The sequence below is a fragment of the Spinacia oleracea genome, chromosome 6 (genome assembly GCF_020520425.1).
Source record: "Spinacia oleracea cultivar Varoflay chromosome 6, BTI_SOV_V1, whole genome shotgun sequence".
In the NCBI taxonomy this organism is placed as follows: Eukaryota; Viridiplantae; Streptophyta; class Magnoliopsida; order Caryophyllales; family Amaranthaceae; genus Spinacia; species Spinacia oleracea.
Window position 1 is genome coordinate 96452974 of NC_079492.1, and position 13683 is coordinate 96466656.

Here is a 13683-nt window from a genome sequence, read left to right on the forward strand (position 1 = left end):
TGGAATCTTGGGGGGTTTTTAAGAAAAATAGAATCTTGGTTTGTATGGGTATAAGTGTAATGATTGGGTGTAAGAGAAATGATTGTGTGTAAGAATGTGTAAGAGATTCTTTTTTAAAGATTAAAGTAAGGAGAGAGAAAATATTAAAGAATTATGGGAAAGGGGATATTTTCATTTAATTAATCAAAAATCAGAAAAAATCTGATTGAAGTGGGGACCAAAGTACATGAGGTGGATTTATTTCATCCAATGAGATTACAGCAACAGAAAAAAACGGAGGGAAGACTTCCCAAATTGGGAAAGTCCACTTCCCTTTTTACACTTCCCTCCAAAAACAGAAATTTACCAAAAAGTTTTCCCTCCAAACTTTTTCCCTCCAAACTTTATACATTTACCACCCTTTATAAATAGGGGACAATTTCTACCCAAAAACCCTCATAAATTCCAACTGTTTTAATATCAGTTACAACAACAAAAAACCAAAGGCAATAAATGCACTACAATTAATCAGCAAGGGGACATTAATGGCTTCAGATCAAGAGGAGGACGAGTTCCTCGGTTTTTCCGATGATGAAGGAGACGGGACGAACTCTGATTCAGATTATGATGATGATGAAGCAACCCAAAATGCTGTAAGTGAAGTAAATGCTCATCAAATAGGGGACTTTGAGCAAAATCAACAATTGCCAGATCTGAATGAAGTGGGACAAGAATATGCACAAGAATGTGAAGTGGGACCACAGCATACATCAGGTATATCAGATAACCACTCAGTTCCATTTTTGTTTGATTTGAACATGCCAACACAACAAGAGTTCCCACCATCTCCAATTCATCAAACAGAAACAGAGCAAAATCATCATAAGCCTAGAACCCCAAGGATTAACAACGAATTAAGGTTGGAAATCTTGTTGTTCCTTCTCTTAAGAAAAGAAAAGCATTCAGATGAACTCATTCATGGGACAAATAGGCAGGCTGTTATAAAGTTTGGTTACACAAGGAAGACAATTAGACTAATATGGCAGAGAGCATTGGCACATAAGGCAGCCATGGATTCGTATTTCTATGATAGCAAATATCACAACTGTGGGAGAAAGAGAATTCAAGTAACATATGAGTCTATAGCCTCCATAGCCATGGGGGATAGAACAACCATTATTGATCTAGCAAGGATGCTCAATTTGAGTCCCACAACAGTTTGGAGAATGGTGAAAAGAAAACAGATAAAACCACATTCAAGTCCATTGAATCCAGGCATTTCAGAAGAATGCAAGATGGCAAGGATGAAGTGGGTACTTGGTCTCTTAATGGACTACTCAATACCAAATGATCCCACATATTACAGCATGTATGATTTCATTCACATCGATGAGAAATGGTTCTATCTTACACAAAAAAGTCAAAGAGTTTATTTAGCAAACAATGAACCATTTCCACACAGGAAGGGAAAATCAAGAACTAAGATTCCAAAGTTCATGTTTATGGCAGCAGTAGCAAGGCCAAGGTGGGGACAAGATGGGCAGTGTGAGTGGGATGGGAAACTTGGTATATTTCCATTCACAGATGCAGTGGCAGCAAAGAGAACATCCAAAAATAGAGTCAAGGGGACAATTGAGACTAAACCAATCAAGTCAGTTAATCAGATTGCAACTAGGGCCATGCTAATCAACTACCTAATCCCAGCAATTAAAGAGAAATGGCCACCACATGAGGGGGAAAGGGTGATATACATCATTCAAGACAATGCAAAGGCACACATTTTGCAAAATGATCAAGAATGGCAGCAACATTACAAGCAAGATGGCTTCACATTGATATTGACTCAGCAGCCAGCAAACAGTCCAGATTGTAACATATTAGACTTGGGGTTCTTTAGGTCAATTCAATCACTAATGCACAAAAAGATGCCTAAAACAGTTGAAGATTTAAGTGGTGCTGTGACTGAGGCATATAATGAACTGCATGCAAAGACTCTATCTAATGTGTGGATGTCACTTCAATATGTTGGAAATGAAATTTTGAAACACAAGGGGGACAATGACTACCAACTCCCACACAACAAGAAAAAGATTTTAGAAGATGAGGGGAATCTGCCAGAACAAGTTAAGGCCCCAAGGTGGGCTGTGAATGAATGCAAACAACTTGTTGATGAATGGAGAGCAAATCAGTGAAGTATAGAGCAAGAACGAGAGATTACTTTTTGTGTTTTGGGAACATGTTTTAAAAGTTACAAGAGCAAACAAAATGTCACTTTTGTAAGCTTGAATGAAAGCATCACATGTATTTAAAACATTTTGGAAGCAACATATCAACTGGAAGAATGAATGAATCAATTTGTTGTTGTTAATCTTTAGTTTTTGTTCATCATACTCACATATTTGTAGTTATTCATGTACATTGCATATTAACATATGATTTCAGGATTATTCAAAATCATAAGGGAACATGTACATTGCATATTAACATATGATTTCAGGATAAGTCAAAATCATAAGGCAACAATGCACAAGGCAATATGAACAAGACAGCATCAACAAGGCAACAATAACTAGGCAGCAATGCACAAGGCAATATGAACAAGACAGCATCAACAAGGCAACAATAACTAGGTTATCACAATCATAGTTTAGTTTTTGTTCATCATATTCACAATCATGTTTCTTATTTGTAGTTGTAATTGAAACACAAAACACCAATTTAATGAGTCAGCCATTCCTTAAACCATTAAGGGGACAACTTTATGTTTTCAAGGCAACACATGAATTCATTTTCAAGCCAAGGCAAAGCATGGGGACATGTTGTTCTCAGTTTGTATGTGTTCATCATCATTGAATCCTAAACTTTAATATCCTCCTCCCAAATGGAGTGAATGACTAACACAAACAGAAATGGGAAAGGAAAGTCACTCCATTTGACAGAGGATACTAAAAGTGTAGGAAACTCAGGACATGCAAAATCACAACTCTAAACACATCAGCTTCAAAATGGAAAGAATGAATATCACATCATTTTCAGATGGAATTTATTCCCATTTTGAAACCGATGCGTCAAAAGATGTAATATTCGAGTTACTAAATCATTTCATCATTGAACAACTCAAAAAAACAAGGCCATGAGCAAGGCAGCAAAGGCAAGGTATTTACTTACAACATACTTAGAAAGTCATATGCAAAATCACTTCTCTAAACACATCGGCATCTAAGTGGAAAGAATGCATATCACATCATTTTCAGATGGAAAATCTTACCACCTAGATACCGATGCGTCAACAAAAGTAAAATTCGATATGCTTAAACCAATTCATCATTGAACAAAGCATGAAGAAGAAGGCATCAAGTACATAGAAGCAAGTACACACAACCATCTCAGAATGTCCCCAAGCATCCCTCACACAAACCCCATCCACCAACACTTAGCTCCTGAGAAGCATTATTCATGCTAATGGCGCATGAGTGTTAATGGAATATAGGGTTTGAGTGTCAGCAAATGAAGACTCATCATAGATGACTCAAAACAAATAACAAGGCAGCAATGGACAAGGCACAACAATCTCAGATAGGTTGATTTACAGCATATATGTAGTATGTTTCCAAATTTTAACAATGACCAAACTCACACATGGGACATTAGCAAACATTAGGGTTCCAATCTCAGAGTTGTTGAATAGCATCATTGATCTATTGTATCAATATTTTCTCAACTTTAACATCCTTTTGCCGAACGGAATGATTGATATTCACTACTGATCATGTGAAATGACAATCACTCCATTCGACAAAAGGAGTTAAAGGACAAGTATTGAAACATAAATCTCAGGATATCAACCTTTAACATCATTGATTATCATTAACACCACAATCAAACATGTTGTTTAAGTGTCATGGTGGTCCTTCCAAAGGGAATTGACAAATTGTGAACTATCGCATTGGATATTTAAAAATAAGTCAATCCCCTTTGAAGGACCACCTAACTAACAAAAGTAAAACATGCATGACATCAAAATTCATCTCAGATGTCCCCAAGCATCATTGAAACAAATTCAACCTACACACACTTAGCGCCTGAGAAGCATCATCACTGATACTAATGGCAGCACGAGTGAGTGTAGGTAACTTGAATTGTTTCTCAGCATATGAAAGACTCATCATCGATGTAACTTGAAAAAACACATCAGCATATGAAAGACTCTGCATATGAAAGACTCATCATCATGTTAAATTTGGTCTCAGATGTCCCCAAGCTTCATTGAACCACACCATGTTCACAAACCATTAGCACACAAAAGCCTCATACAGCCTACGGCTGGATGCTAATGGCGCACTGTGGTTTATGAAACATGGATAGTTTCTCAGCACTGAAAGACTCATCATAGACCTCATTCAAACCCTAACATCACAGACCAAGCATTCAGGAAAGACAAACAATAAGAGGGGACTTTAATGAAACTGTATTTTTCCAATCACATGTTAAAATTTTATTCATAAACCCATCCCATATGCTTTCACCCCTCTCAAGGCAACACTAATCAACCAGCAAACATATGACAGTTTCAACAGGCAACATTATTAAATCAGCAAGCACACAAGGCAACATTCATCAATCAACAAGGCAACATTCATCAATCAACAAGGCAACATTCATCAATCAACAAGGCAACATGTTTCAAGCAACAAGGCAATAATAGAGGACGTGAATACACTCCAAACCCTATCACATCATCAACAAAACAACAACACCCCTTGCCAACAACAGATCACAGTTGTTGGCTACTCCACCTTATGTCTCCACAGCTAACCAGCAATCCAAATATAATTAAAAGAGGGTTTATAGAAGACACACTTATCTCTAAGCATCATCAACACCCTTAGGTGGCTTTTTTTTTATTTCATCTTCCTTCACGTTTGGGGACGAAACCGAACATTGCCCATCAGAAACCTCTGGACCAGCAGTTGTGTTCTCACACTCACCCACATAGTATAGGTCGAATGAATCAGAGTGATTGGGTTCCTTGCAATAAAGAGGGGACATAAAATATGTTTAATATATTTCACATCAACTTAACAAGATCAAAGAACAACATCATCAAAGTAATCATGGAATTGAACATCCAAATCAACCAAAACAGACCAACATTCATGGTATTCAACATGCAATTTAAATAAACTCATAAAAATCGAGAAAAATCAAGGGATCTCTAACATGCAATTCATGAACTTCATCATTTAACCAAAAAAATCAAGGGATCTCTGACATGCAATTCGAAAATTTATCATTTAACAAAATAAATCAAGGGATCTCTTACATGCAATTAGAAAACTTCATCATTTAACAAAAATTATCAACGAATCTCTGACATGCAATTCGAAAACTTCATCATTTAACACAAAAATCAAACATTTATGGGACATGCATGATCACAAAAAATGAACCAATGTTAAATCTAAAACAATTCACAAAAATCATCAACAAATGAAAAAAAATCATTAAAATTCACAAAAAATCTCAAAAAATCAGAACATGCAGAGTAACCCTAATTTTATTAGAAAACCTACGTTTCAACCAAAAATCACAGATTTTCTCCAAGAAACACAAAAAATCCCAAAAACAGAGTAAACCCTAATTAACTCGAAAAATCAGGAAAAAAACCCAAAAATAAGGAAATATACCTCATCAGATTCGTCTCCTCCAAAGAATCTCAGATCTGCTGGTGTGGGGACTCGATCGTCGTATTTGGACTCCACCTCTTCACCAGGCTCCACTTCCATTTTCTCAAACCAAGCTTTGAGATAATTTCGGGTACTCGTGTTCTCCTTCTGGGCCAACCTCAAATTATTCAGATACTCGCCAGAATACGAGTGCTCGTTGTTGGGACAAATGCATTTCGAGCCCCAATCACAGTTTGAGTCAGGAATTCGTTGCCCAGAAGTACCAACCGAATAAGTCGGAAGATATTTGGAGGAAGAGGATCCCATTAAGAAATTAATAAAACCCTAATAAAACTCCGATTTTATCCCCAAAAAAATTTCACCAGAGAATCGATTACCAACCGGGATTTGGGACGACAAAGGGGACAAAACTAGAGGGGATCTCACCGGAATGTCGTTCCGGTTAAAGTTTGAGAACAATTTTGAGCGAAAACCCCAAAGATCTGAGAGATCTCACCAAAAAAAACGAAGAACATGGGCGGAGAAGGTTAGGGTTTTTAGAGAAACAGAGAGATTTCTTGAGGAGAGAGAGGGAGACAGGAGGAGAGAGGGATCCGAAGAGAATGAGGAGAGAGAGGGTGAGAGGGACGGGTTATAAGGAGAGAGAGGTGAGAGTGACGTTAGGGTTTTATTAATTTAATAAGGGAGGTGGGTGGGTTAAATGAATAAAATATTATGGGTGGGGAAAATTAGGTGGAAATATGGGTAGATTCTTTAGGTTTTTTGGTTATTAGATTGAAATATAAGGGTATTTTAGGAAAAAAAGTATGTCCAAAAATGGAAAGATTCTAAGTGGATACAACATTATGAAACGACTAAAAAGGAAACGGATACAACAAAAAGAAACGGAGGGAGTAGTTGGCAAGATCATTATGCGATCCGGTCCTTGCAGGTTTCTGTATGTTACTAGCTGTTTTTTGCTTCAACGCTGTTTTGGTTATAGATTGAAACCTCGGGAGTAAAATGTAAGATAACTGATGGAGGTGAAAGAGATTGGGTCAGGGAAAGTATATTTGTTAGCTAGTACGGAGTATAGTTTTAGGTTATACGGAGAATAGATGGAAAGATTCGAGAGCGGCATATGAGTTTCTGTTTTAAGATATTAGCAGCAACTGGAGTTAAGACGAGAAAGGTGATATGGGTGAAGTAGATATTTTGAGACAGGATAATTAAGATAAATAATTGTTTTCTGTTTTAAGATATTTAGCAGCAACTGATGTTAAAACGAGAAAGGTGATATTGGTGAAGTAGATATTTTTAGACAGGATAGTTAAGAACTTAAAGATAAATAATTGGGAAATTCTCTTTGGTAACCTGAAGTTTCTTATTTTTCTCTTTGGTAAAATGAAAACAATAATTTTCTCTATGACAGCCTTTAGTAAACAATGGCATTAATGATGGTTTTATCTACTGTAATATTTTTCAAAAACTATATTATTAGACTAATTGTAGTTAACTATAGTTAGTTAACGATTAATTTACTTAAATACCCTTCAAACTAGTTTTCCCTCTTAAAGGAAAATAGTCTTTCTCTCTGATTCATTTCCTCCTCTTATACACTGATAAACCTTAACACCTAAATCATTATTGTGCAACCCAGTAGTGCTTACATTTACACAAATGTTAAATGTGCAATGTTTTTAAACAATCATCTTTAGTATCCGACATTTTCATTCGGACAATAAATCAATTGATTTGCAATGGTTTTTGTTTGAAAGGCTTCAATTGAAGGGAAGTCAGTGAGTAGAGGTGAATAGTGTACTAGCCCATTAAAGAGGGTATTTTTGTAAATTCAGATGCTAATCACAGTTACTAAAATCGGTTACATCATCATTTATACCATTGTTTTGTTATGTATAGAAACTGAAGGCTACCGAAGAGAAAATTCTTGTTTTTATTTGACCAAAGAGAAAAATAATAAACTTAAGGTTACCAAAGAGAATTTTCCTAAATAATTTGGGAAGGAGAAAGGGGAAGGAAGGAGTGCTGGATTTAGAGGGAAAGAAGAGCCTCAAGAAGAAAATCGGTAAAGAGAGGCAAGGCAAACTGTATATTCTCTTTCAGATGTTTAGAAACCCCAAAAGGCAAAATATAAGTCAGAATTTCCCTAGGGCCGATACAAGTAGAATAGTTATATATGGAAATGATTGCTCACAAAGATACCAAATGTTCTATGATGAGAAAGGATCCTACCACATACCTTAGGATTCTTAGTTATTTTGAACCTGGGGCTTCTTCTTTTTATTTACATATCTCTCATGTTCTCCCAGTCGTGGAAAATTATAGCATAAGTATGGAGGAAATAATTGTAAGTTTTGCGAAGAACTAGCAGCAATAGGCTGACTTCTACAGTAATCTTGAGGCTGATGTAATGGTAGCTTGGAGAAGTCTGGACATAGAATTTTTTAGCTGGCTGCTTATTCTAGATACAGATTACACGCATTGGATGACTTTCTGTATGTGAACTTGATTAGATTGATATAATGCCTTTTCTAAGAAAAACATTGGCAGTGTGAAATTAACATGTACACACTACACACCAATTTTGTGTATTCATCTCAAAGAAAAGTTAACATTCGACTTTTAGATAGTTACTCCTTCAGGCCCTGAATTTTTTTAACAGTTTGTTTTTCACTTTTCTGGATTGTCCCAAACTTTCATTCACACATTCTTTTTTGAGTTGTCCCACAATTTTCTTTCACTTATATCTATCGATTTTTCATGAAGAGCCCCCGGGTTTCGCGTAATGCACCAAATGCCCACTAATTTTCCAAAACCACCCCTATTTTTCAGAAATTCATCAAATGATTTTTTAACAGAATTCTAACGCCGTTAAATTTTTAATGATAATTAACTCCTAATTAACCCCCAATTAACCCTAAACTAAACGTAATTAAACCTAAACCCCACAACCACCCACCTAAGCATCTCTGAGCATGCCGGCCCCAGCATTAAGGGTTGGCCTAGCTTTTACTTTGAAAAAACATTAAATTCAAAATACAAAACTGAAGGAGGTTGAACGAAAGGTTTTGGAGTAGAAAGGAAGTGGGGTAAAGATTGAGAACGAAGGTGGGCCAGGTGGCCAAAGATGTAAAAAGGATAAAAATGCACAAATTGGGGTGGAAAGAATGGCTGATTTTCTCATTTGGTAGATCCTAAGAGAGAAGGTGCCCTCAAAATTACATGCATGGATCATTAAGTAATTAGAAGTTTTGGTTATGAAGTAAAATAGTCCTCGTAGTTACTCTTTTTGTTGGCTTCTGTATCGATGCAGTAAGGTTTTTGCTTTTGACAACTCATAATTCAAGTTACGGTGATGGTTGTGTCATCCTAATCGCTTTTCCATCTTTAAAATCCACCACATAAGTTTGGTGGCTTGTGTAGTGACCATTCAGAAGATGTAAGTTGTGTTGAAATAGTTTTAACTTTTACCTGGACGGTTTTGGGCATAAGTGGCATGTTTACTTTTTGTCTTCAAAGCTTGGCCATTTAGGTTTCCTAGCTACTGTACTGCTACTTGAATTACTTTGTCCTAAATAAGGTGGTGGGGTATTATAAGCTCAGAAAATAATTGTGGTCCACTAGTGATTTCACCAATGGTTGCAACTGCAGAGTTATGGACCTGCAACTTGGTGGTTATGTTGCATGTCCCACTACCTTTGAACATAATGGAAAGCATTCCACTTCAGCAATTGTAAATAAATAAGGGGTCGTTTGGTTGACCATTATGGAATGGATTGGAATGTAGTTAGAATCCATTCCATCCATTTTATTATTTGGTTCTGTCTTTTTGGAATGGAGTCTCATACCAATGGGGTTCTATCTCCACTCCATACCCCTGGAATCCCATACCCACCCTTTACCCAAGATTCATAATCCATTCCACCCAAGTTACTAACCCTAATTTACAAAGGAGGGAAGAGAGATAGAGAGCAGCCCCACCATCTAGCATCATCAACGACCTCATGGAAACCATCACCACCTACCTTCAAGGTGATCTTCACCGGCGAACTTCATCGTCGACCTTCACCGCGGACCTTCAAGCCGACCTTCACCGGCGACTTTCATCGTCAACCTTCAATCCGACGACCTTCAAGGCGAACCAGTGTTTTCCACTTTTCCGAGATGGAGATCAAATTCTAACTTCAAATAAATTCCCAGATAACAATCCCCACCAGCATAATCAGTAAATTAATCAAATAAATTACACAAAGTCAAATAATAAAGCATTGAGTATTGACGAACCAGTTCTTTTTTAAATAAATTGAAGTTTTCTGGAATGAAATAATTTTGTTTTTGTAGGATGAAATTAATTGGTGATAATGAAATTTTCTTTTCAAAATAATATGAATAAAATAATAAGTATATTGCCGGTAATTTGATTTATTATGAAATAATAGTACATGATACATAATCCATCGCTAAAGTGAACCAAACAATGGGTATAGGATTATAGAATCCATTCCAAAGCGAACCAAACACAACTACTTAGGAATGGGGATGTCAATCCATACCTCCCTGGTATGGGTTTACAATCCATTCCATTCCAATTTGTTGAACCAAACGACCCCTAAATTGTTTTTCAATAAGTTTTTAGACTGTGTAAAAGTATGCTTATCCAGCACCTGGTCTTCAGTCTTCTAATGTGAGGTTTAATTATTTTATAGTCTAAAACAGAGTCCCGAGGTTTTCTTGAATATAAATCCAATTGTCTCAATATGTGTAATGGGTACAACAGAGATTTGTAATGACCTATGCTATTACATAATGCCCAAAAGTAGATGTCATGGTGTAAGTCGAGTGATTCTCAGAGCAGATGTTATGGACCCACTTTTTCATGGAACAAGTGATGAAAACTGAAAAGCCTTTGCTAGATGGAAATTATGAAAGAATGATAGGTCTTAATCTGTATACCAGCTATTAGATGGTAGAGCAGCAATATCATTGAATTTGGAGTAATATGTTATGCATATCTCTGGACTTCGTGAAGGCTCAAGTTCCTCGTTGGAAAGTGCGTGCTTAGCCTTTTCTTGTAAGCTTCATCTCAGCGTGACACAGTGGTAATGTGAGTCATTTTGATTATGAAGGATCCTGAATCACAAGCTCTTTCATGGGCAGCTGTTGGTGAGCATCATCGTGAAGCAGTTAAATGTGGTTATAGAAATGTAAAGGGAATGCCAAGCAGAAATAATGAGAGTGATATTGATCAGAGTCTTCTAAAAGTAGGATGCAGAGTGGCATCTGGCTCACATGGTGATTTGTAAGTTCTTTAAGTCACAAAATTTTAATGTAGGGCCATCAATTTGTGTGAACTTTTTCCAATTGATTTGTTTTGACCTCTTCAGATACAAAGGGACATACTGTGGTCAGGAAGTTGCAATCAAAGTTCTAAAGTCAGGGCATATCAATTCCGATGTGGTTGAAGACTTCTTTCAAGAAGTTAAAATAATAAGGTGAATCACATGTTTCCCTGTCATTTTAGTCAGGTTCTATGTCATGTCCCTATGTACTTCTTACCGTTACTTTATTAATAGAGATTTGTAAAACTAATAGTAATATTTTCATAAACATAATCCACATTTAGCTAGCCTTGGTTCTGCTTGAAAGTTCATTAATAAGATTGTTAAATTAGTCATACTGTAACTTTCATAAACATAATTTTTAACATTTAAAAAAAAACTCATCCGCAATTATGTTGTAAAATAATTTAGAAATGTTTATCATAGAAGTGACAATGCCGTGCAAGTTTGGAAAAAAAATTCGTCTCTCGTCAGATATTACTATATTAGCAAGCGGTACAAGCAAGGGCTGTATGCCTAGATATAAAAGCCTATGTTACTCCAATTCCTCATGTCACCTCCAGTACCCAACATGAGCAGGGCACTTCGACAGTTTACTTTGAATCAAAATCATGGATAATTTTCACAAAATAGCCGAGTCCTACTCCTAAACACGTACCATGTTGTGCACAAGTACCCAATCCATGTAACAATTAGAAGCAAGGTGGAGAATGATAATTTAAAAACTTAGATTCAGAGTGTGTTGAGTATTTATGCATGTAATAGTACTCCCTCCCTCCGTCTCACTTTACTTGTTATAATTTCCTTTTTCGTTCGTCCCACATTACTTGTTACACTTCTAAATTAGGAATGACCTCACAACTATTATATTGTATCTCTCTTTTCATTAAAAAAAGTTTGGTCCCCACACTCTCTCTCATCCAGTTAAAAAGTATCCCACTAACTCCTACCACATCTACTTTTTCAATAAAATAAAAATTAATAACCAAACAACCACTTATCACCTAAAACTTTGTGTAAAGGTAAGTGTAACGAGTAATGTGGGATTGAAGGAGTATATCAATTTCATATTATTAAGCAGAAAAAGATCATATGTCAAGCTATTACTCATTTTTCAGTTTTTGTGCGGTGGGAATCCTTACATTAGTTGTTGTATGATATTTGTTTGGTTTTCATACCTTAATTTTCAAGAGGGAGAAGGATATGATAGCAGAGAGCTTGACTTTCAATTTAGCACGCCGACAATGAATGCAACATGAATAACAACCCTAAAAAAAAAAAATCTTCATTCCTACTTAAGTTTCAGTAACTAGTATCAAAATGTAGCATCTGCCATTCATTTTACAACCATGTTTTTTTTATTTCCGCAAAACATGTACTCCTTCCGTCCCGCATTACTCGTTACAGGTTTCCTCTTCCATCCATCCCACATTACTTGTTATACTTCCTACCACATTACTTGTTACACTTCCAAATTAGGTATGACCCCACAATTGTTGTATTGTCTCTCTTATCCCTCTAACAAAAATTTGGTTCTCACGTCCTCTGTCATTCAATTAAAAGAATATCCCACTAACTCCTATCACATCTACTTTTTCAATAAAATAACAATTGGTTACTAAACAACCACTTATCACCTTAAACTTTGTGTAAAGGTAAGTGTAACAAGTAATGTGGGGCGGATGTGTAAGGAGTAATGTGGGACGGAGGAAGTACTTTTTAAATTATACTCCCTCCGTTCCTAAATATGTGTCATATTTGAAGGTTTGCGCGGTGTTTAATAAAAATGAGAAGTGTGTAAGAGGTAATGATTGAGATTGTTTTTATTGTGGAAAGGATTAATCAGAAAAAGTAAACCAAGTGCCATGTCATTGATCCACTTCCAACAAAAACAACCAATCATATTGCACAAAAAATCCAAGCACCAATAGAATTAAAGGGACCACAATAAAGAAAATAAACCCTCCCCTCAACACTGCCTTCTCCCCCTCAACGTCGACGCCGACGACACCTCCTCCACCTCAACGACGGCCATCAATATTCTAACCCAAGAAAATCATCAAAATTCTAACCCAAAAAATCAAACCCATAAATTCGAACCCCCTTCTCAAATTCTAACCCAAAAATACGAACCCCTCCTCAAATTCTTACCCAAACATTCGAACCTAGATAAATCATCAAAATATCACCAAACCCTAAAAAAATTAAAACCTAGAAAACTCATACATTCGTTCCCAAAACTCATAAATTCGAACCTTCGAACCCAGAAATTAATCCACAAAATCGAACCTAAAAACTCAAAATTCATCCAAAAACTCAGAACTTTCACAATAATTCGAAAAGACACAAATCCAGAAAACTCAAATCCAGAAACTCAGATAAATCTTAAATTCATAAATTCGAACATCAAACAATCATCAGAAAAATATTTTAAAAGTTCGAACTAAAATTGGTACAAAACTATCAAAAAATTATCAAAAAAACGAAGATTAACCCTAAATTTATAAAAAAAAAACACACAAACCCAGAAAATTAAGATATCCATAAAATAAAAAATATCTGCCCAGGAAAATAAACTCTAAAAAAAGACCCAGGAAAATAAAAAATATCCATAAAATCACAAAAATTCATCAACAAATCAAAATCATCAAAACAATCATCAATAAACCCATAAATCG

At 36.0% G+C, this 13683-nt stretch overlaps 2 protein-coding genes across 5 annotated transcripts in view; one reads left to right on the plus strand and one right to left on the minus strand.

Annotated features, from left to right (window-relative positions):
- The window catches only part of LOC110793090 (serine/threonine-protein kinase STY8), a 31768-nt gene that overhangs the window by 8463 nt on the left and 9622 nt on the right, over window positions 1-13683 (plus strand). For all 4 annotated transcript variants that reach the window (XM_021997927.2, XM_021997929.2, XM_056831310.1 and 1 more), the window contains 2 exons: window positions 10793-10965; window positions 11051-11158. In XM_021997927.2, the coding sequence (XP_021853619.1) occupies window positions 10793-10965; window positions 11051-11158 (281 nt within the window). The remainder of the gene's footprint in view (window positions 1-10792; window positions 10966-11050; window positions 11159-13683) is intronic.
- Window positions 496-6169, minus strand: LOC130462625 (uncharacterized). The gene is made up of 3 exons (XM_056831312.1): window positions 5667-6169; window positions 4840-5007; window positions 496-630 (listed from the first exon to the last, which is right to left on the minus strand). The coding sequence occupies exons 1-2, from the start codon at window positions 5970-5972 to the stop codon at window positions 4846-4848; spliced, it is 468 nt and encodes a 155-aa protein (XP_056687290.1). The 5' UTR covers window positions 5973-6169; the 3' UTR covers window positions 496-630; window positions 4840-4845.

Bases quoted from the DNA above. Each gene is read 5' to 3' on its own strand.
- LOC130462625 (XM_056831312.1), bottom strand. From the start codon at position 5,972: ATGGGATCCTCTTCCTCCAAATATCTTCCGACTTATTCGGTTGGTACT. The intron at 5,008-5,666 runs GTATATTTCCTT...CTTTATTGCAAG, and splicing joins GAGGAGACGAATCTGATGAG to GAACCCAATCACTCTGATTC.